Source organism: Apodemus sylvaticus, chromosome 1 (genome assembly GCF_947179515.1).
Source record: "Apodemus sylvaticus chromosome 1, mApoSyl1.1, whole genome shotgun sequence".
Taxonomy (NCBI): Eukaryota; Metazoa; Chordata; class Mammalia; order Rodentia; family Muridae; genus Apodemus; species Apodemus sylvaticus.
The window spans coordinates 188,650,172-188,672,864 of NC_067472.1; the positions used below are offsets into that span (position 1 = coordinate 188,650,172).

The 22,693-nt window shown below is 51.4% G+C and overlaps 1 protein-coding gene across 4 annotated transcripts in view; it reads left to right on the plus strand.

Moving 5' to 3' along the window:
- Axl (AXL receptor tyrosine kinase) overlaps window positions 1-22,693 on the plus strand; it is a 31,793-nt gene that overhangs the window by 4,672 nt on the left and 4,428 nt on the right. The window contains exons 5-17 of one of the 4 annotated variants that reach the window (XM_052168632.1): window positions 5,064-5,144; window positions 5,283-5,398; window positions 8,751-8,961; window positions 9,242-9,381; window positions 9,946-10,096; window positions 10,312-10,338; window positions 13,069-13,201; window positions 13,501-13,592; window positions 17,328-17,423; window positions 17,614-17,691; window positions 19,655-19,747; window positions 20,112-20,233; window positions 20,782-20,891. In XM_052168632.1, the coding sequence (XP_052024592.1) occupies window positions 5,064-5,144; window positions 5,283-5,398; window positions 8,751-8,961; window positions 9,242-9,381; window positions 9,946-10,096; window positions 10,312-10,338; window positions 13,069-13,201; window positions 13,501-13,592; window positions 17,328-17,423; window positions 17,614-17,691; window positions 19,655-19,747; window positions 20,112-20,233; window positions 20,782-20,891 (1,450 nt within the window). The remainder of the gene's footprint in view (window positions 1-5,063; window positions 5,145-5,282; window positions 5,399-8,750; window positions 8,962-9,241; window positions 9,382-9,945; window positions 10,097-10,311; window positions 10,339-13,068; window positions 13,202-13,500; window positions 13,593-17,327; window positions 17,424-17,613; window positions 17,692-19,654; window positions 19,748-20,111; window positions 20,234-20,781; window positions 20,892-22,693) is intronic. The other 3 variants (XM_052168640.1, XM_052168648.1, XM_052168656.1) reach the window with 3 other exon arrangements.

Consider the following 22,693-nt stretch of genomic DNA (forward strand, 5'->3'; position numbering starts at 1 on the left):
CTTCTGTGTCTGTAACTGTGTTAGGACAGGAACAGAAGCACCCGCAAAGAGGTGAGGCGTTCCTCATGCGTAGCCCTGTCCTCCCGGGCTGTCAGATCCATCAGCATCAACTGCTCTGTAAGAAAGATCGTCTTAGTGAGGGCCAGCCTCTGTGGCTGCTCTCAGAGTGTGTCTCTGTAGCTGTCTGTCACTAAAGGTCAACTTTGTCTTGTATCTGTTTTCCTTCTGGGCTCTGTGTTCATGGCTGTTGATACCGTATGAGGCCAGAGCTGCCAACACCGTGTGGCTAGCTTGAACACCTCTGTATATTAAGGTGACAACATCAGTTCGCAGGAGCGAACAGGGGTTGTATGCACTGTTGGGAGGTCCCAGTCCCTGGCGGGATCAAGATGTCACATGGACACGGCAGCTTGTGCCTATAATCCCAGCACTCAAGGAGGTCAGCCTGGGCTACACAAGACCCTGTCTCCAAAGGGAGAGGGAAGATGCCTGTGTGACTAGGTTGGCATGTTTCCTAGTGACCATCAAAGGAAAAACATGAGCCAGACAGCGGTGCTGCACACCTTTAATCCCAGCACTGGGATGGCAGAGGCAGGCAGAGCTCTGTGAGTTCAAGGCCAGCCTGGTCTACAGAATTCCAGGACAGCCAGGGATATTTACATAGAAAAACCCTGTCTCAACCCTCCTCCCCCCAAAAAAAGGAAAGAAAGAAATATGATCGTCATCATGAAGTTCCGAGTCTTTGTATATACCAGGCAGAGATTCATAGCAAAGTATTAGTCTGCACATGTTCTCTCTGGGTCTGTTACTGACTCCTACTGATTCCTGGTGACTGAGACCCAAGTGCTCACCTGTTACCCATGTATCTATGCCAACCCATGCATATGTGGCCGGGTCCCCATCTCGTGGTCTCTACAGAGGGCCTTTGTGGCTGCACACTGTGTTTTCCCATCCGCCTGTTCCTCCTGTACTCTGTTTTGGCACACATAAATCTCTCTCTCTCTCTCTCTCTCTCTCTCTCTCTCTCTCTCTCTCTCTCTCTCTCTCTGTGTGTGTGTGTGTGTGTGTGTGTGTGTGTGTGTGTGTGTGTTGGGGGAGTGAGGAGTCAACACTAACTTTTATTGCTTCCTAGTTTGTATCTATTTGTCGGTCGCTTTCACCACTGACATGTGTTGTTTGGAGACAGAAGCTTGCTTGGTTTGTTTCTCAGTCTTGACATCTGTGTATACTGTTTGGCCAGGTGTTTGCAGTGCATGTGTGCAGGTTGGACTGTGTGTGTGTGTGTGTGTGTGTGTGTGTGTGTGTGTGTGTGTGTTTCTGTCTGTCTGTCTATGGGGCTATGCCTCATTGTCAGTCTCCATGTGTTTACCAGTAAGTCCCAGGGCATTTATGTCACTGTTTTCGGGACAGCATCTGCCCTGTGAATAGCGTATAGCTCAGCCAGTGCTGCATTTCTGTGTGTTTATATTTGTGCTAATAACGGCCCCTGTGTATTTAAGAGTGATTCACTGTCGGGGGAGGGGAGGGTGCTTTGTAAAAGAATTTGGTCAGTTGGTGTGTGCGTGTGAGTGAGTGCCTCTCTGTCCCGCTCTATCTGAGTCAGGGCGTATCCTCTTTTCCCTCCATCTCTCTCATTCCCTCAGAAAAGCCAAGGGTGGGAGTGAGCGGATGGGGTGGGGGCAGGGCAGTACATCTGGAAAACACATCTGGAGTCCACAGGCTTTTATGTGGTGGAGTGCAGGAGGAGACCCTCAGCTTATCCCAGTATCCTCATTTGAGATGCAGACCCTGGTGCATGAGAATGGGAAATCCCAGGATATGCCCACCAGGACAGGCCGGAAGTGGAGGGTGGGGGGCGCCCCGGTGACTCAGGCGGGGGCAGGAATGCTGCGGTCGGAACAGAACCGAGCTCCAGAACCAACCCCCCTCCCTTGCCCCGGGGCTGCTACGGCTGGCCCTTGGCGCCAGCTCCCGCGTGGTGGCCCCCACGTGCCAGGTGGCTGGACTCGATCCAGCGCTCGCCCCTTCAGGCCGCCCTCCCAGGGCCACGCATCCCTTCCCGGGCCCGCGGGGGCTGCGGCGCGGGCACCTGACCTTGGCTGGGAACATCTGCCAGCCGGGACAGCCGAGGCTAGGGCGCTTCCCTACCCACCCCCTTCCGGCCTTCGAGACGGATTTTCCCCTGTTTCACTCCCTCTGCTGACTGAGAAAAGGAAACTTTGTGTCTGCCGAGCGAGGCCGCCCTCCAACATACCAGGTGGAGGGAACGCCGCGCTCGCACAAACGCAGATGCCACAGTGATATATAAGTACATGATGTCCTCAGACTTCCACAATTCATGAAACACAGATGGGCAAACGCACGCACATCCACATCTACAACTACAAGGCTCAGAATTGCAGCCCCAATACTAGGGAACTCTGCGCACAGGAGTATTGAATATCTGTGCATTTGCCTGCTTGTGTCTGGGATATTTGTACACACTTTTGTGTCTTTGTATTTGTACACACTTTTGTGTCTTTGTATTTGTACACTTTGTGTGTGTGTGTGTGTGTGTGTGTGTGCATGGTGGTGACACAGTTGCACACACAGAAAGAGTGGGTACACAAACAAGACAAGAGACTCAAGACAAACACCTTGGCCCACAAACCTTTCCCAGACACACCAGACAGCCATTTATTCAAAAACACATTAACTGGCTTGCTTAGCCTTTTACATAATCAGGCTCCCTTTTCTTCCTTACACACCCAAACACAGATGCACACACATGTGTTCATTGGCTCGTAAGGCTTGGTTTTGTCGGCCTCTGCTGTTCCAGCTGCTCCAGAGGCTGAGACAAGAGGGTTACATGTTCAAAGCCCTTCTGAGCTACAGGGTCTGTTCAAGACCAGTCTGGGCAATGTAGTGAGATCCTATCTCCAAAGAAAAGTTAAAAGGAAGCCTGGAAATGCAGCTAAGCAACAGGACATCTGCCTAGAATCCATCGGGGAGGTGTGGGGCTGTGGTTCTTCTGTAGAGCATTGGACTAGCATGCATGTGGCTCTGGGCTTGGTCAGAAAGATCCACTGGGGCTGGAGAGAGTGGTTAGCACCTAAGGAGAGAGAGGTTTGCAGATAAGGGAGAGGGTGGTTAGCAGATAAGGAGGAGAGAGTGGTTAGCAGATAAGGAGGAGAGAGTGGTTAGCAGATAAGAGCACTTGCTCCTCTTATGGAGGACCAGAGATCAGTTCCCAGCACCTACATGGGCCAACTCACTCCCTCCTGTATGTGTCTAGCTCCTGAGAACCCCATGCTCTCTTCTGGCCCCTGAGAGCACCTGTATACATTCAACACACACACACACACACACACACATAGACACACACATACAATCTTTTTAATTCACTCACAGCCAAATGGTAGTGGCACACACCTTTGATCCCAGCACTCAGGAGGCAGAGGCGAGCAGATCTCTGTAAGTTCGAGGCCAGCCTGGTCTACAAAGTGAGTTCCAGGACAGCCAGGACTACACAGGGAAATCCTGTCTTGGAAAAAAAAAATTCACCCACTCAGTCAACAGACATTTGTGGAGCACCTGCTGTGTGCCATGCTGACACCACAGGGTTACTTAGAAACTCTCCTAAAATGGAGATTCTGCGAGAGAAAGCCCTAAGAAACGTGATTCTTGGGCGACATGTGAGCATGCTGGCAAGGAGGAGAGAAAGCCAAGCCAGGTTCCAATTCTACAGAGATTAGTCAGGGGCAGGATGACTTAGGTGTGTCATCTGAGAAGCCAACATGAAGAAAAGAGGGGGAAGTCACATAGACATCTTCTGGGAAGACTGTGTGTGTGTGTGTGTGTGTGTGTGTGTGTGTGTGTGTGTGTATGAGAGAGAGAGAGAGAGAGAAAGGGAGGGAGGGAGGGAGAGAGGGAGGGACACCAGAAGCAGACTTCTCAATGAGCAAACACACGTACATTACCACACACTTCTGTTCTTAAGCGTTTGTTTATTGTGTCTCTGTGTAAACCTGTGCAGGCCCGTGTCAGTATATGTTGGTATGCTGGTATAAGGACTGCCCCCACCTCTTTCTCTGCAGGAATGGGGTTACCCTTCCACACTATAGAAAAGAACTCTACCACTGAGCTGCACCCACAATCTTGTTTACTTTATGCGTATATATGTCTGACTATGTGCATGTGAACCAGATATAAGCATGCTGTAATAGTGGAGACCAGAGAGGGCACTGGATCCCCTGAAACTGGATTCCCAGGCGGTTGTGCGTGCCACGTAGGTGCTCAGAACCAACCCCAGGTCCTGTCCAAGAGCAGTTAGTGCTCTTAACCGCTGAGCCATCTCCCCAGCCATCCTTTTTGTCAGATTTCAAGTCTGGGACAAATGGCTGAGGACCCTACCAGAGTGGACCCCACCTCCAGGTTCTCCCAACATCCCTCAGTCCATGGACAGGGCCCTCCTAGCCAGTATACACCACCCCCTACCCTAAACTTCTGCAGCCCAAGGGGTGGGCTGCTCTCCCCTGTATTACACAACCATTTAGGTTACCTGGTCTTTTGTCCCTTTGGGCCTCCTGGCTGCTATACCTCGTTTCTCCTCCCCCTCCCCTCCCCCTCTGCCCACACAGCCCAGCTCAGCCTGGCTGTGTCCGCTCTGGACTCTTCCAGATGCCCTGCCTCTGGCTGTGCTCTCCCACGTGTCTGATTAACTTTCACCTCCCTCATTCCTAGGAGCAGTCGTCTTTCTTTTCCCTTTTTATTTCTTTGACTCATTCACTTTTTACTGCTTCATTTTGAGACAAGGAGGATCTCCACCTCACTCTGCCAGGCAGGCTTGATCGTGAGATCCTCCTGCCTCAGCCTCCCTATTAGCTGGTGTGACAGGTGTGTACCATCTGGCTCTGTGGATGTGAACACTTGATGAGTCGAAATGAGTCTGGGTGTGTGTGTCTGTGTACGGAGGTATCTGAGTGCATGTTTCTGTGTGCATCTGTACGTGTGTGTCTGTGACGGGGTGACAGGTGTGGGAGCCCTCCCCCCGAGACACTAGGCTTTCTCATATTCCTCCCCAGGCCTGAACAAGACATCTTCTTTCTCATGTGAAGCCCACAATGCCAAGGGAGTCACCACCTCACGCACAGCCACCATCACAGGTGACAAGAAGAAGTTTCAGGGATCTTGGTGACAGGGGTGTGGGAGGCTGGACCAGAGGTCTGGGGAGGAGGTAGAGGGAAGATGGAGGGTTCTGGGGAGAGGTTCCTAAGAGTCAGCCTTCCTTCATCTGCCCACAGTGCTCCCCCAGAGGCCTTCCCATCTCCATGTGGTCTCCAGACAGCCCACGGAACTAGAGGTAGCTTGGACCCCTGGCCTGAGTGGCATCTACCCTCTCACCCACTGCAACCTACAGGTGAGACCCTCTGAACCTCGGACTTTGATCACCTCTGTCTCAATCCTTCTTCCATCCATACCCACAAGCCTACATCATCTTCCCAATGGAAAACCAGCCCTTCCGCACCAGACATTGCAAGAGTCGCCCATTTCACCTGTCAGCTGTGTGAATTTGAGTAAACCCCAAAGACCATTCTGGGCCTCAGTTTTCCCATCTATAAGATGGGCATGATGCTAATATTTACAAGATAGGAATAAGAATTCAGTAAATGAAGGCGAGCAGCCAACTTAAATCATTGTCTGGGGATGTATTATGGACTGTTGGCTGGTTTTATTGTTTTTAGTATTAGTATTATTGACTGTAGCTGGATTGGGATCTCTAAGCTGTCAGAACGTGTAGCTGTTCCTGTCCCAACCCTATGCTTACTGTCTTCACCCTGACCACTCTGGGTTGTCACTGTCTTGAGAAGGTCTCTCCCACTATGGCATCTGGGCTCTCTGAGGACAATGATTTTAGTCACATCGTCACCTCAGTGTTATATAGCATAGGTCAGGCAGAGAAGCTGTCTGATGAACCATATAACAGCACAGTTACAATGGCACAGGCTTGTAATGCCAGCATTTGGGAGCAAGAGGATGGAGAGTTCAAAGCAACCCTGGGCAAAATAGCAAGACTGTTTCAAATAAAAGACTTAAACAGCTAAAAGTATGGCTCAGTGGTAGAGCTCCGGCCTAGAATCCCCCAGTGAGGGGCTGGGGCGTGGCTCAGTGGTAGAGCTCCTGCCTAGAATCCCCCAGTGAGGGGCTGGGGGCGTGGCTCAGTGGTAGAGCCCCTGCCTAGAATCCCCCAGTGAGGGGCTGGGGCGTGGCTCAGTGGTAGAGCTCCTGCCTAGAATCCCCCAGTGAGGGGCTGGGGGCGTGGCTCAGTGGTAGAGCCCCTGCCTAGAATCCCCCAGTGAGGGGCTGGGGGCGTGGCTCAGTGGTAGAGCCCCTGCCTAGAATCCCCCAGTGAGGAGCTGGGGGCGTGGCTCAGTGGTAGAGCCCTGCCTAGAATCCCCCAGGGAGGAGCTAGGGGCGTGGCTCAGTGGTAGAGCCCCTGCCTAGAATCCCTCAGTGAGGGGCTGGGCATATGGCTTGAGGTAGAGCCTATGTGTAGAATTGACCAGGGAGGGGTGATTCCCTTTCAAGGTGTGAAACTAAGAGATCCTAAAGGAAAGTGTCCTGCACCTCCACCCCAACCCCCTTATCCAGAAGAACAAAACACTGAGGTTCAATCCTGACGTTTCACCAACTTGAAAGATCTCGAATGTCTGGTCCAGCCACAGCTGCCCTCCTACCCACATCCATGCAGTGTCCAAAGAAAAGCAGAAGTGTGGGTTCTTCCTTCTCCAGGTCTCACTTCCTGCTGCCCACAGGCTCGGGCTGGACAGTTCCTGAGGGAGGGTCATGGCCGTCCCAGGGAAAAGAGAAGTGGGAGTGAGTTTGAGCCCACTGTCTGCACCCATCTCCCCTTTGTCCTGGCAAAGGTTCCTCTTCCTTTTTGTCACTGTAGGTCACAGAGCAGACTCGTCCCTCCGGCTAGCCATCACCAACCTGCCTCCTCCTCAGATCTTGTAGGTCCAGTGTCACCGTCTCTGGGGACCATGTTACTTTGGGAAAACTACTAAAGTCTGGGCCTTGGCCTCCCCGTCTATAAAACTGGAATGAGCCAAAGAATTAAACCTCTAAGTGGTCAGGAGGGATTTATGTGTTTATCCCAATACAGGCTTAACAAGGGACTTAGCATACAGTAGGCTCTCGAAAAATGTTGACTTTTAGTGCTGAGGTATAGTTTAGTGGCAGAATATTTGCTCAAGATTGATGAGATCTTTGGGTTCATCCCCAGTCATGCCAAAAAGGGGGCTTAGGGATATATATGTCTCAGTCAGTACGGTGTTTACCATGCAAGCTTGAGGACCCAAGTTTGAACTCCAGAAGCCACACAAAAGACCCGAGCACAGTATAACACACATGGAATCCCACTGCTGAGGCAGATAGAGATGATGGGTCCCTGGAATTCACTGGCTGGCCAGTCTAGAAGATTAGTGAGTCCCAGGTCCTATTGAGGTCTCAAAAAACAAGGTAGGGGCCAGCAAGATGGCTCACCGGGTAAAGATGCTTGCTGCCAAACTTGACGATCTGAATTCAATTCCCAGAACCCAAATAATAGAAGGAGAAAACTGATTCACATAAATTGTCCCATAACATACACACACTCAGCCAGGCGGTGGTGGCGCACGCCTTTAATTCCAGCACTTGGGAAGCAGAGGCAGGTGGATTTCTGAGTTCGAGGCCAGCCTGGCCTACAGAGTGAGTTCCAGGACAGCCAGAGCTATACAGAGAAAACCTGTCTTGAAAAAACAAACAAAAAAACAAAAACAAAACAAAAAACATACACACACTTGTGTGTGCACACACAATAATAAACACAACAACTACAACAACAACAACCAGACATAGTAGAACATGCCTTAAATCTCAGCACTGGGAGTCAGGGGCAGGTTTACTTCTGGAGTTGAAGGCCAGATTGGTCTATGTAGCAAGTCCTAATCAGCCAGGGATACATAGTAACACTGTCTCAGAAAGAAAGAGGTCAGGGAACCGACAAGTTGATATTATTGTAAACAAACTAACCTACATATCATTAAACTCTTACACGTGGCAAGTAGAGCTCCCTTGTCACTCAATGGTAGGCTAGATATTGGCTTTTTCTCTTTTTAATTTTTATTTTCAAGACAGGATCTTACTATGTTGCCCAGTCTGTCCTTGAACTGGTAATCCCCCTGCCTCACTGAGAGAGGGATTGTAGTTGTATGTCACTACACCAGCTGCACAATTGCATTTAATGTTTTTTTGTTCAGTTGGTTGGGTGGGTGGGTCCTTGAGTTGTTGCTTTGAGGGTTTTGCTTATGGGTGTGTGTGTGTGTGTGTGTGTGTGATACTAGGCATCCAGAGAGTGCTCTGGACCACTGAACCACTCTTCCAGTTTGAACATCTAATCTTTAAACAACCTTTCAAGGTATCTCTGGTCCTCTAAATGAGGAAACTGAGACTCAGAAAGTGGGCAGGGCTTGGGGGAGTCTTGCCCAGAGGTGGCTTTTGCAAGTGTCGCGACAGGGTGTGGCCATATGGTTTCTTTGCTTTGCAAATCTGGATACCCATTGTTGTCCTCTTGTGGAGCTACAACACACAGAGTTGTACACACACTCAGACACACACCCACACACACTCAGAGACTGACACATCCTTGCACAATTGTATAGTCACACTAAGATCACAATCAAGAATGGTGTAACTGCCCTCTGGTCCCCCTATCTTTCCCCCGCCCTCAGGCTGTGCTGTCAGACGATGGAGTGGGCATCTGGCTGGGAGAGTCGGATCCTCCAGAAGAGCCCCTCACGTTGCAAGTATCAGTGCCCCCCCACCAGCTTCGGCTGGAAAAGCTTCTTCCTCACACCCCATATCACATCCGGGTGTCCTGCACCAGCAGTCAGGGCCCCTCACCTTGGACCCACTGGCTTCCTGTGGAGACCACAGAGGGAGGTAAGAAAGTCTTGGGAGGAAGATAGCAGTGGGCTTCGCTTTCTTTGGTCCCACCCTGAACTCTCCTCTCATCCCTTTACCCTACAATGGCTTTAGTCTCCTTCTCTAGCCCCTGACCCCCAGCTCTGCCCACTGGCCTCTCTCCAGATCTCTCCGCTCATGGAAGGCCTGCACGAAATGCCCACGCGTGTGTTCTTTGCAATCTGCCCCACTTCCTGGGAACAGGGGAGGGGGTCAGGAAGAGGTGGGGGTACCAGCTTCCCTCTTCCATGTCCTCCAGTGCCCTTGGGTCCCCCTGAGAACGTTAGCGCCATGCGGAATGGGAGCCAGGTCCTCGTGCGTTGGCAGGAGCCAAGGGTGCCCTTGCAGGGCACCCTGTTAGGGTACCGGCTGGCATATCGAGGCCAGGACACCCCCGAGGTGGGTGCTGCTGGCTGGGTTAGGGTGGATGGTTGTGGGAAGTGGGAGATGGGGAAGAGATGACAAAGTAGACACAGGCAATTATGGAAATCGGGCTGAGGCGCATCCCGGAAATCCTGAATGGGTCCAAGGAGAAGGGGCTGAGGAATGTCTGTCTGTGAGCATTGTAAAAGGACCCCGTTGGGCTTGGGGATTGTAACTTTTACAGCATCTTAGGGATGGGGCGCTTCCTAATTTATACAGATGTTTTATCTGGGCTAGCTGTACCCCAAGATGGAGAGAGGAGTGGGAAGTTAGAAGGGGGTCAGATGAAGATGAAAAGATGAGAATTCCGTCCTTCAGCAAATGCTGAGCTGTGCCTGGTGCCGAGCTCTGTTCTGAGAAGCTGAGGATGCGGCCAGAGATGAGGCAGAGTACCTCCCCCATGCAGCTGATGGTCCAGAGTGCGCGCGGAGCTGGAGATATGGGGACAAATGTGGGGATGAGGGAAAGGACGGACACGAGCTGAGTTTTAGGAGTCCTGGATGTAGGTGTCCCTCCTGATGTCACCTCTGGACTTCCTAGGTACTTATGGATATAGGGCTAACCCGAGAGGTGACCTTGGAACTGCGGGGGGACAGGCCTGTGGCTAACCTGACTGTGTCTGTGGCAGCCTATACCTCAGCTGGGGATGGGCCCTGGAGCCTTCCTGTGCCCCTAGAGCCCTGGCACCCAGGTAACGCTAACGCCATCCCCATCCCCCTCAAGCTGCCCTTACGATGGTCTCTTCCTGACACCCTTGACTTGTTCCTCATGCCTCTGAGTGCTCCCCCAGCTTAGAGTTCGTTGCTACCCTGAGCCTGACACAGAGCCTCCCTCAGCCCGCTCACTTGCATTACGTCAGTCTTGCCCTCTCTGAGCATGTCTCTCCTCTGTCCTTTCTCCTCACAGGGCAAGGACAGCCACTCCACCATCTGGGTAAGGGCTTTTGCACCCCCTTTCTCTGCCTTCCCTCAACATGCAGCAAGGGCCCCATCACCACACGTGTATCTTTTACACACCCCTGTCACACACAACAAACATATCGCTCTGACCCCTTCACCTCTTCAGTTTGTGTGGTCCTTGAGGGCGGTGCCTAGAATGGCCCAGTAAGTGGCACGGGAGAGTGGACAGATTTACAGACACGTGGGTATGTAAGGAGTGAATGAATATACACGGGTAGGTGGGCGATGGATGGGTGGATGTGGAAAGATTAAAGAATGGATGCATGAATGGTTAAAGACTATGGAGACTGGATGGATAGACATGTGTGGGAAGGAAGACAGAAGGATGGCTAACCACGTGTGTTGGATCCCAGCACTTAGGAGACAGAGGCAGGTGTATCTACGTTTGAAGCCAGCTTGGGCTATGTAGTAAGTTCCAGGCCAGGCACATAGTAAGACCCTGTGTCAAAAAAATTAATAATTGGGCCGGGCGGTGGTGGCGCACGCCTGTAATCCCAGCACTCTGGGAGGCAGAGGCAGGTGGATTTTTGAGTTCGAGGCCAGCCTGGTCTACCAAGTGAGTTCCAGGACAGCCAGGGCTACACAGAGAAACCCTGTCTCGAAAAAAAACAAAAACAAAAAACAAAAAAACAAATTAATAATTGAAGGATAAGTCAATGCACAAATGGATGGATGCATGGGCAGGAATATGGAGAGTGAATGGTTCTACATACAGACAGGTTCTTAGAGAGGCCAGTGGATAGAGGGAATGAGTAAGGGCTGAATAGACAGATCAATGGCAGAAGGGAGGGGGGAGGAAAGCACAGAAAGGAAGAGGAGGAAGGAGAGAGGTTCTCTCTTTCAAATGTTTCTTCAGCCATTCTTAAACCTTCTTCCCACTTTCATGTGCCCTCCTAACACTGCAGAGCCACCGCGTAGAACCCAGCTCACTTCTCTCAACGCTCTTCACATACCTCCTCCTTCTCTGTCATCAGCCCTCCTCTCAGGCCTGGTGACAGCCCTTCCTTCCTCACGCACGCCCAGTGCACACTCAGCTCGCTCTCTCACACACACACAGACACACACACATTCAGCTACACATACACACAGAGAGACACAGACACACACACAGAGACATGGCCTAGACCGACACACACAAACACAGACACACTCACACACGCAGACACACACACATATAGCTACACATACACACAGAGAGACACAGACACACAGAGACACATACACATGCCTAGACACACACACAGAGACACAGAGACACACACACGTACAGATATACATACACACAGAGAGACATAGACACACACACAGACACAGACACATGCCTAGACACACACACAGAGACACAGAGACACACAGACACATGCCTAGACAGACACACACACACAGATACACAAAGAAACAGACACATGCCTAGACAGACACACATACAGATACACAGAGACACACAGACATATGCCTAGACAGACACATACACAGACACACACATACAGAAACAGACAGATACACACACACACAGAGATACACACACATGCCTAGACAGACAGACACATACAGAGACAGACAGACACACACACACACACACACACAGAGATACACACACAGAGAGACATACAGACACATGCCTAGACAGACAGACACATACACACACACACACACACACACACACACACCTAGACAGACAGACACATACACACACACACACACACCTACCCCCTGGTACTCACGTGCACCATGACCAGCCATCCTCCAGCCCCTCCCTGCTCGATGCCTGTCCTTTCCATGCTTCCTGTGCCCTTCCTGTGCTCCTCACTTGCCAGCTCCTGTTTAGTTCACGTATTTGGCATGGACTACACGCTCTCCTGACGCTCAGTCACATCCCTAAAGATCCCTACTGACAGCCTGCTGTGCTTGCTGTGCTTGCTGTGCACTTGCAACCCCAGGCAGGCTCCCTGCGCTACAACAAACCTTGACTCTAAAAAGAAAGGGGGCGGGAGGAGGCTGGAGATGCAGCTCGGCTGGGCTGGCTGAGAGTGCTTGCCTGGCGCGCATGGTAAGCCAGTCATAATGATGCATCCCTGTAGTCTGAGCACTCGGGAGGTGGAAGCAGGGGGATGAGAAGTCCCAGTCATCTTTGGCTGCATACTAAGTCTGAGGCTAGCCTAGGGTTTGTTTATCCCTCCCTAAAACAAAACAAAAACTGGACATTTCTCCTTTGTCTAGTGCCTCAAGCTCCTCCAATGGCGACACATGCACACACACACACACACTCCCCTTGTGCGTGTGTCTCTCATTCCTCGGCCTCGTGCTCCACGCACAGCTCCACGCACAGCTCCACGCACAGCTCCACGCACAGCTCCACGCACAGCTCCACGCACGGCTCCACGCACGGCTCCACACACGGCTCCACACACGCGCTTCACGCACTTTCTGCACTGTGTGCATTCTTTCCCTCCATCACTGGTCTTTCCACACCCAGGTCACTTCTCTGCACAATTATCCTGCCACTGTCTCCCCTGCGCTATTTTGACTCGCCCCATACTCGTCTATCCCCTCCCTGCACGCTCACGCCCCCTGGATACACATCTCACCTTCCCTGTCCCCCCAGGTCACACTCCTGTCTCCCTCCCATGTCACTCCCACTTGGGCCCTGGGGAACTGCATCCGGGGCCCTTAGCTGTGATCTGTCCCCCATGCCCTCTGACAGTGAGTGAACCCCCAGCTCGTGCCTTCTCGTGGCCTTGGTGGTATGTACTGCTGGGAGCACTTGTGGCTGCCGCCTGCGTCCTCATCTTGGCCCTGTTCCTTGTCCATCGGAGGAAGAAGGAGACTCGATATGGGTGAGTTAGAACTCGATCGGGGAGGCTGAAGTCATAGAAGACCAGGGAGGAGGGTGTGTGTGTGTGTGTCTGTGTGTGTGTCTGTGTGTCTGTATGTGAGAGAGGGGGGGTGGGGGAGGGGAAGGTCTGAATGGGGCTGAGGAGAGCTGAAGAGAAGATGGAAGGAGATGTGCTCAGCATGCACTAAAGGGGAGAGCGGCACAGCTTGGGAACGCACTGGTGCTTGCTTTAATGCCCAATGGAAGGACAGGGTTCCATGTGGCTCTATCCATCCCTCACCAGCTCCCTTCTCCCCCTAGGGAGGTGTTCGAGCCAACCGTGGAAAGAGGCGAACTGGTAGTCAGGTACCGGGCCCGACAGTCCTATAGCCGCCGGACCACCGAAGCCACCTGTAAGTGAGCTCCATGCAGAGAACTGGGCCCCCGTAGACGGTCTGAGCTCCTGTAGGTGCATGAGAGGAAAGTTTCTGAAGGTCTTCAGAACACAAGGATGTTAGGCACTGTGAGGCTTAGACCACACACGGCTTTAGAACAGAAGATTGGGTGCTGTGTGCTCTCAACACTAAGCACAAAAAACAGCCTCAACAGCCGGGCAGTGGCGACGCACGCCTGTAATCCCAGCACTTGGGAGGCAGAGGCAGGCGGATTTCTGAGTTCGAGGCCAACCTGGTCTACAGAGTGAGTTCCAGGACAGCCAGGGCTATACAGAGAAACCCTGTCTCGAAAAAACCAAATCCAAAAAAAAACAAAAACAAGCAAACAACAACAACAAAAACAGCCTCAAGGACAAAGGGTTAATTTTGGCTCAGCACTTGAGGGCAGTACTAGCCCAGCCTGATGAAGAAAGGCTCTGTTAGATGGCTGGTCAACTCCTGTCCCAGTCAGGAAGCCCAGGGACACAGATGTTTGGCCTGGCTTGAATTTTCCTTTCTGTTCAGCCCAGAACCCTAGGCCATGAAATGGTGCCAATCACAGTTAAGGTGGGTCTTCCCACTTCAGCTCCTAACTCAGAAACTCCCTCCAAGACATGCACAGAGGCATGTGGCAAGACCACATACTGTCAGGTTGACATGAACCACAACCAATAAGGATTTGGGGTTTTGTTCATTTGTTTTGAGACCAAGCTCAGGCTGGACTGAACGTCTCTCGCCTCCATCTTCCAAGTGCAGGAACTGTAGACAGAGAGCTCCACAGCTGGCTCTGCTTTTCCTCTCTCTCTCTCTCTCTCTCTCTCTCTCTCTCTCTCTCTCTCTCTCTCTCTCTCTCTCTCTCTCTGGTACAGTCTATCTCTGTAACCAAAGCTAGCTACAAACTTGCAACATTTCTGTCTCTGCTCCCTGAGTGCTGGCTAGGATAATTTGCATCCCAGAGACACTAAATCTTCGGAACACCAAATCTAAGAGCCAGAAGATCTTGGGGATAATGTTTAATAATGATAACAATGGGAAGATAATGGTGGATGCTCTTGACAATGATGATGGCACCGACAATGACAATGGTGTGACAATCCCTCCCCCACGAGCTTGGTTCTAAGCATTCCATACGCATCCTCACAACCCAAAGGCATGAGCTGTGTTATCACCCTGCCTTCAAAGATGAGGGAACTGTGGCAGAGAGCTGTTGCAGGGAGCTGTAGCAGGGAGCTGTAGCAGGGAGCTGTAGCAGAGGGCAGCTAAGCAACCTGCTGAATGCCACACAGCTTGTAAGATGGATAAGTGAGATTCAAACGCAGCCAGTTTCCCTACGAACACACTTTTGTCTAGTTTTGTTTTCTTTTTGAGATGGGGCCTCAGGCCACCCTTAAAGTTTCTACGTCATCCTACTACCTCCAGCACCTTGCTCTGAAACTTTCTCTGTCCTCTTCTCTCTGTGTGAAAGTGTATCTCCTTCACTCCATCTTTTCCTCCCTCTCTCTCCCTCCTTCCTGGGGCTACAACGCAGGGCCTTACATATGCTAGGTAAGCAGGGTACCACTGAGTCGTATACTCAACCCTTGGGTTCTTAAGGCATTGCCTCACTAGGTAGCTCAGACTAGCCTTGAACTCTCTCTATCCTCCTGCCTCAGTTTCACATGTTCTGGGTTTATTTTGGTGTGCCACCATATACAACCTGAAGTCAATACTTCTAATGGCCACACTCAGAAATGGCCTCTTGAAGTTATGGAACGTTAGAAACAAGTGAATTCTGGATTCGATCTTGGTCTGAAAAACAATATGCCCAGCGCTCTAGGCTCTCATAGTTTTGAAAATCATAGGGTCTTAGACGCGTAAGATGACAGAGTCACAGAAGGTCCCAGCTGAGATCATCCTCAGAGGCTACCACCCGTGAAAGCTCTTCACTTTTCCAGCTGTGGAAACTGAAGTCCAGAGAGCAAAAGGACTGACCTAAGTCTAGATCTAGCACACATCACAGACTGCCAATGTCCCAGGGGATGCTGGGAAGGGCTGAGAAAGACATTTATTTAAGAAGAGAAGGAAGGAGTAGTTGGATGGCCACAGTGATCAGATGAAGTAATACAAAGCCACAATTCTTGCAGCATGAGCCTGGTCCCAAGAGGTTCCAGACAGCTGGGCTGGACATCCATGAGGTCAAAATGATTTTCACAGTGGTACCAAAATGTTTCTTGTTCTTTTGCACCCCCATTCTTTATAAACTTTCAAGGGACTTTCCCTCAGGTTCCCTGATCTGTGATATCAACAATCTGTGGTGGAAAGAACATATGCCTGTGTGTCACTGTGTTTTGAAAAGCTGTTGTCAGGAGCTTGACAGATAGATGCCTCAGTGGTTAAGAGCATTTGCTGCTTCTTCAGAGGACCTGTGTTCCATTCCCAGGACCCACATAGTGACTCACAACCATCAATAACGTCTGTGTCATGGTATCTCATGTCCTCTTCTGACCTCCATGGGTACTGCATACACCCAGTGCACAGCTATACATGCAGGCAAAACCCATACATACATATATACATATAAATACATGTTTAAAAATAAAACAAACTGTTCTCTTAAACTGAATGGAGTGGAAGATTAGGGGGCCAAAGCAGAAAGATAGAAAGTTTAAGACTTGCTTGGGCTAGATTGAGTTCAGGCCAGCCTGTGTAACTTAGTGAGACTGTCTCAAAAGAAAAGCATTTGGGATATAGCCCAATGCTCAGTGATAGAACACTTGTCTGGAATCCCCTCCCCCACCCATGTGAGAGGCTGGGACATGGCTCAGTGGTAGAGCCCCTGCCTAGAATCTCCCAGGGAGGGGCTGGAGGTGTGACTCAGTGGTAGAACATATGCCTAGAATCCCCCAGGGAGGGGCTGTGGGTGTGACTCAGTGGTAGAGCATCTGCCTAGAATCCTCCCAGTGAGAGGCTGGGAATATGGCTAGGTTAGGCTGCATATTAAGACTGGTTTTTAAAAGAGTGAATTGAATAGAGTGACTTGTGCAGTACTTAATAATGTTCTTATAGGAAGATTGTGGATTTTTGTTTTGGTGGTGATAGCAACTTTTGTGTGAGATAGAATCTCAGTATGTAGCCCAACACCCTCAAATTCATTACGTAGACCAGGCTTGTCTTAAACTCGCAGAGATATGCCTGCCTCTGCTTCCCAACTGCTAAAGATATATATTTTTGAGACCAGCCCCCTTACATAGCCCAGACTGGTCTCAAGCTCGCTGCAATCTGCCTGTTTTTCCTCCCTAGGGGAGGGTTAGAAGAATGTGATACCATGCCCAACCTTATTTATTTTGTAATCACATAGTTATAATATTTATGGGGTACAGTTTCTGAAATACAGGGAGATAATTAGATACTTGTATGTAGTGTGCAATTATGAAGTCTGGGTGATTAGCTAATTAGGCTTTCCATCTCTTTTAAACACTCACCATTTCTTTGTAAACTTCAGACTCTGAAGAACTTTTTAAACAACTGGTACAGAGGGCACTGACTGGGAACTCACTACAGCAACATTGGGGCCAGGTTTTAATGTTGTAATTGCTTCTACAGAGCAGATTGAGAGGCTACAGGAGCTGGGGTGGGTTGAGTGCTCTGGACACAACTCGGTGCCTCAACAGTGGGTATGTCCTTCTTGTACCTGATCATCAACCTCAGCACACTGCTCTGTCTGCCTCATTTCAGTGAACAGTCTGGGCATCAGCGAAGAGCTAAAGGAGAAACTGCGAGACGTCATGGTAGATCGGCATAAGGTGGCCTTGGGGAAGACCCTGGGAGAAGGTGAGTCCCTCCAGCGCACGTGCACGCGTGTGCACAGGCGCACACACACATGTACAAACACACACGCATGTACTCACACACAGGCACATAACCCACCAAAATGCTAAGATTCCTCCCTCCCTGGTTCTCAGCCAACTGTAGGAGACGCTGCCCCCCTCTGAGATTAATGTCTTCCTTCTTCTTGCCACAGGAGAATTTGGTGCTGTGATGGAAGGCCAGCTCAATCAGGATGACTCCATCCTCAAGGTCGCCGTGAAGACCATGAAGAGTGAGTATGTGGATGTGTGCGAGCAATTGTGCCGCAGCCCGGTCCCTACCCCAAGCTTCTTCCCTATGCTCCGGAAAGTACCAGTGTTCCCAGCAAGAAGATAGAGCCTGAACCAGGCACTTGAATAGAAGGAATTGAATTCAGGGACATTGCTGTCACACTGAAGGAAGGTTGGGGCAGCATAATAATAACTTGAGACATCAAAACAAACAGATTAGCAGCAACAGGAAGTCACTTCCACCTCTAGGCTGAAGGGCAAATGGAGGAAGCTGTAGCCAGCGCCCATAGCTAGCAAGGACTTGGGAACATAGAATCAAGGGCTTCCCAGGGGGAGTGAGAAACCCTAGGACTGCGTGCGGCTCCCGGCAATGGAGGTGGACAGAGGGTGAGCTCTGCCGGCTTCGCTTTCACCTGCCACCTCCCAGCAATGGCTGCCACTGACAGACTCTAGCAAGAAAGGGAACTCGGAAATGACTTTTCAAGGAGGGCAGGACCGAGTGCAGAGGCCAGTGGTGGTTCCTGAATTTAGAGTTTGGGGCCTTGGAGCCATCAATGCATTTGCATGTTCCTTACTCAGCATCTTCTGTGTACTAGATTAAGCAGGTGTGTGTGTGTGTGTGTGTGTGCATGTGCGAGTGTGAGGGCATGCGTGCATGTGGGGGTGGCGTGTTGAAAGTTGGTACTGGAGACTCCAGAGACTTGCACATGTCAGACAAACACCCTCCCTCTGAGCTATGTTCTACTGCTTTTTTGTTTTTACATTTTAAGACAACATCTCATGATGTGTCAAAGACTGGCTCATAATCTTCCTTGTTTCAAAGCAAGTGGTTAAGTGGTAGAATGCTTGGTTAGAATCCCCCAGTGAGGTGATGGGGGCGTGGCTCAGTGGTAGAGCCCCTGCCTAGAATCCCCCAGTGAGGGGCTGGGGTCGTGGCTCAGTGGTAGAGCCCCTGCCTAGAATCCTCAGTGAGGGGCTGGGGGCGTGGCTCAGTGGTAGAGCCCCTGCCTAGAATCCCCCAGTGAGGGGCTGGGGGCGTGGCTCAGTGGTAGAGCCCCTGCCTAGAATCCCCAGTGAGGGGCTGGGGGCGTGGCTCAGTGGTAGAGCCCCTGCCTAGAATCCCCAGTGAGGGGCTGGGGGCGTGGCTCAGTGGTAGAGCCCCTGCCTAGAATCCCCCAGTGAGGGGCTGGGGGCGTGGCTCAGTGGTAGAGCCCCTGCCTAGAATCCCCAGTGAGGGGCTGGGGGCGTGGGTCAGTGGTAGAGCACCTGCCTAGAATCCCCCCGTGAGGGGCTGGGGGCGTGGCTCAGTGGTAGAGCACCTGCCTAGAATCCCCCCCCCCCCCCCGTGAGGGGCTGGGGGCGTGGCTCAGTGGTAGAGCCCTTGCCTAGAATCCCCAAGTGAGGGGCTGGGGGTGTGGCTCAGTGGTAGAGCCCCTGCCTAGAATCCCCCAGTGAGGGGCTGGGGGCATAGCTCAGTGGTAGAGCCCCGCCTAGAATCCCCCAGTGAGGGGCTGGGGGCGTGGCTCAGTGGTAGAGCCCCGCCTAGAATCCCCCAGTGAGGATCTGGGGGCGTGGCTCAGTGGTAGAATGTTTGGCTAGAATTTCCTTGGAGGCATTGAGAACAAGGCTCACCAATAGAGCTCTTGTCTAACCGCTCCCAGTGAGGGGACTGCATTGCATTTGTGAGACCCTCGGCTCTGTATAAACAAGCAAACAAGCTAGCACCATGTATACTATACCTATTGAGGATAAAATAACAATGTAAGTAAAACACTGAGTACGGCATCTTAAGATACAGTAACAACATTTGATGAATTTGGAGGAGGAGGAGGAGAATGCTGCTGCTGCTGCTACTGCTGAGGGCGGTGGGGGTGGTGGTAGACTGGAGGAAGAGGGAAGAAGAAATCCTCTCCCTCCTCCTTCCTCCCCCCCACCCCTGTCATTCACCTCCCTTTCTCCCCTAAGTTGCCATCTGCACCAGATCAGAGCTGGAGGATTTCCTGAGTGAAGCTGTTTGCATGAAGGAATTTGACCACCCCAACGTCATGAGGCTCATTGGTGAGGGAGGGGCGTGCTCTCCCAGGCCCCGCCCAGAGCTCAGAAAGATCAAACTTCCTGGCTCCCTACCGCCTTCTCCTTCAGGATCAGCAAGCTCCCCTTCTCGTGCTCCCTCAACTTGGAATGTGGCCTCTGACTTGTTCCCAGAAATAGCCGAGGGTCCCCAGGAGGGCTCCGGAAACATCCCTGGGAAATGGCCTCTCTGAAATCTCACCCTTACCATCTACCTCCCAAACAATGTGGAGATTAGATTTGAAGGGGGTGGGAAAGGGGGGAGGCTGAGTCTGTCTGGGAGCGGGGCTGGGTTCCCCTCTTCTGCCTGGCCAGAATAACTGATCTTCCTGGGGGCGGGGCGGGGGCTCAGGCGTCTGTTTCCAGGGCTCTGACCGAGAGGGTTTCCCAGAACCTGTGGTCATCTTGCCTTTCATGAAACACGGAGACCTACACAGTTTCCTCCTGTACTCCCGGCTCGGGGACCAGCCAGTGGTGAGGGGCATTTACTCTTCCGGCGCATGAGCATTCACTGAACACTGAGAGGGAAGGCTACATACAGTGGACCTCACTCTTGCCCTCGCCGCGCCTCGGGGCCGTATTGCAGGGATGGACGAGGCAATAAATAAGTTGACGAAAATAAGCAAGAGCGTTCTGAAGGAAATGCAGAAGGAAGGAAGAATGATAAGGTGGCCTTGGAATTAATTTAGGTGGAGGAAGGCCTGACCGAAAGGGTGACCTTGAAGGAGACGCTGACTGAGGAGATACTGTGAGATGCAAGAAGGAAACAAATTCCTAACAGAGATTTCGCAAAGGCTAGGGTCTGAGAGCCAGGAAGGGCCCCCCTGGCTCAGGTGGGTATCCAAGGCTAGAGCAATAGCCCAAGACAGAGAGGAGTGGGTTTTCTAGGACCCTGTAGCTATAGAATAGGGTTGATGTTCTCAGAGCCACAGAAAACCAGAGGAGATCCAGACACACACAGGGAGGGAAGGAGCCCGGTTTTTTGACTCTGACCACTGCTCCTCCTGGCCTCGACCCTCCAGTTCCTGCCCACGCAGATGCTAGTGAAGTTTATGGCCGACATTGCCAGTGGAATGGAATACCTGAGTACCAAGAGATTCATACACCGGGACCTGGCAGCCAGGAACTGCATGTGAGTGACAAGCCCGCTGGAAGCCCCTCCTTCCCCAAGGAGCTTCCTCCCCGCCCCCGCCCCGCCCCCGCTCCACCCCCGCCCCATCCCCGCCCCACTCCACCCCCCCTTCAGGAGGAAGGGGAAATTGGAGCCTTCGGGAAGGGTTGGATCTCCAGAAACGGTTAAAGAGGTGTGGCAGTCACCTTTTTGAGACTGTGACAAAATCCTCGAGGAAAACAAGTGTAGAGGAAAAGACTGATTTGGGCTCAGGGTTTCAGAGATTCCAGACCACGGTCACCTGGCGCCATCGCAGTGGGCTCCCGGGAAGGTGTGGCATCGTGACCACATCGTGCAGAGCAGAGCGGGGTATCACTGCTTACCTCGTGGGAGCAGGAAAACAGAGAGAGACATATACCCAGTCAGAGGAGCCTCCCCAGTGCCCCACTTCCTCCCGCCGTGCACTAACTGCTCAGATCTGAACTTGTCAAGAAATAGCGCCTCATTGGGCACCACCTGCTGGGGATTAAGCCTTCAGGAGACTGTCACCCTTTGTAGGGAGACACTTCATCTCCAAATCACAAGAGGAGGCCAGCAAGGAGATGCTTAGGAAAGCTTAGGAAAGCTTTCTGGAGAAGCCCTACACGGGAGGGGGGGTCTTTATTGTTGTTTGTTTGGGTGTAGCCCTGGCTGTCTTGAAACTTGCAGTATAGACCAAGCTGGTCTTGTACTCCTGCCTCTGTCTCCCGAGTGCTGGGGGGGGGGGGGGGTAAAAGGTGTGCAGCACCACGCCTGGCCTTTGTTGGACTTTTTAAAAGACATATAGGTGCTGTGTACATGGATGTGCTTGTGTAGTTTATTACCCATGCCTGCCCTGGGTCTACACACACACACACACACACACACACATACACACACACTGTGTGAGGCTGTGTCTGTCCTGGTCTACACACACACACACACTGTGTGAGGCTGTGTCTGTCCTGGTCTACACACACACACATACTGTGTGAGACTGTGTCTGTCCTGGTCTGTTCACACACACACACACTGTGTGAGGCTGTGTCTGTCCTGGTCTGTTCACACACACACACTGTGTGAGGCTTTGTTTGGTTTCTTTGTTGGATTTTTCCCCCTTTGTTTTGTCTGGTTTGGCTTGTTTTTTTTTTTTAAAGACTTATTTATTTTTATTTTTTATGTATGGTGTTTTGACTACATGTCTATGTTACCTGTGAACAGGGCCAGAAAGGGCCAGAAGAGGGCGCCAGAGTTACAGACAGCTGTGAGCTCTGTGTGGGTGCTGGGAATCAAACCCTGGGCCTCTGCAAGGTCAAGCAGTCTTAGCTACCGAGCCATCTCTAAATGCAGCCTCCAAAGTTATCAGACAGGGTCTCATATAACCCAGGCTGGCACTGAACTTACTATATAGCGAAAGATGACCTTCCACTCCGACCCTTCTTTCTCTGCCTCCCAAGTACTCATATTACAGGTACACACCATCCCATCATTCCTGGCTGTTTGTTTGTTTGTTTGTTTCCAAGTTCATGTCCTGGAAGCCACAGCATCGGTTCACATCAGCCTCCTGTTACTCCAGCACCAAAGGGATCCTACACTTCGGACCTCCATGGGTACCCACACTCGCATGCACACACACCCACGGGCAGGCACGCACGTACACATAATTGAAATAATAAACATTTTTTAAATCCAAGAAAACAGAAGAGGGACCTAGAGTCTCGAAAGGATCTCAAGACTGATAAAAAGTCAGAGCAGAGAGAGCTTCTAGAAGCCCTTTTGTCCTGACTCCCGCTAAAATGTTAGCA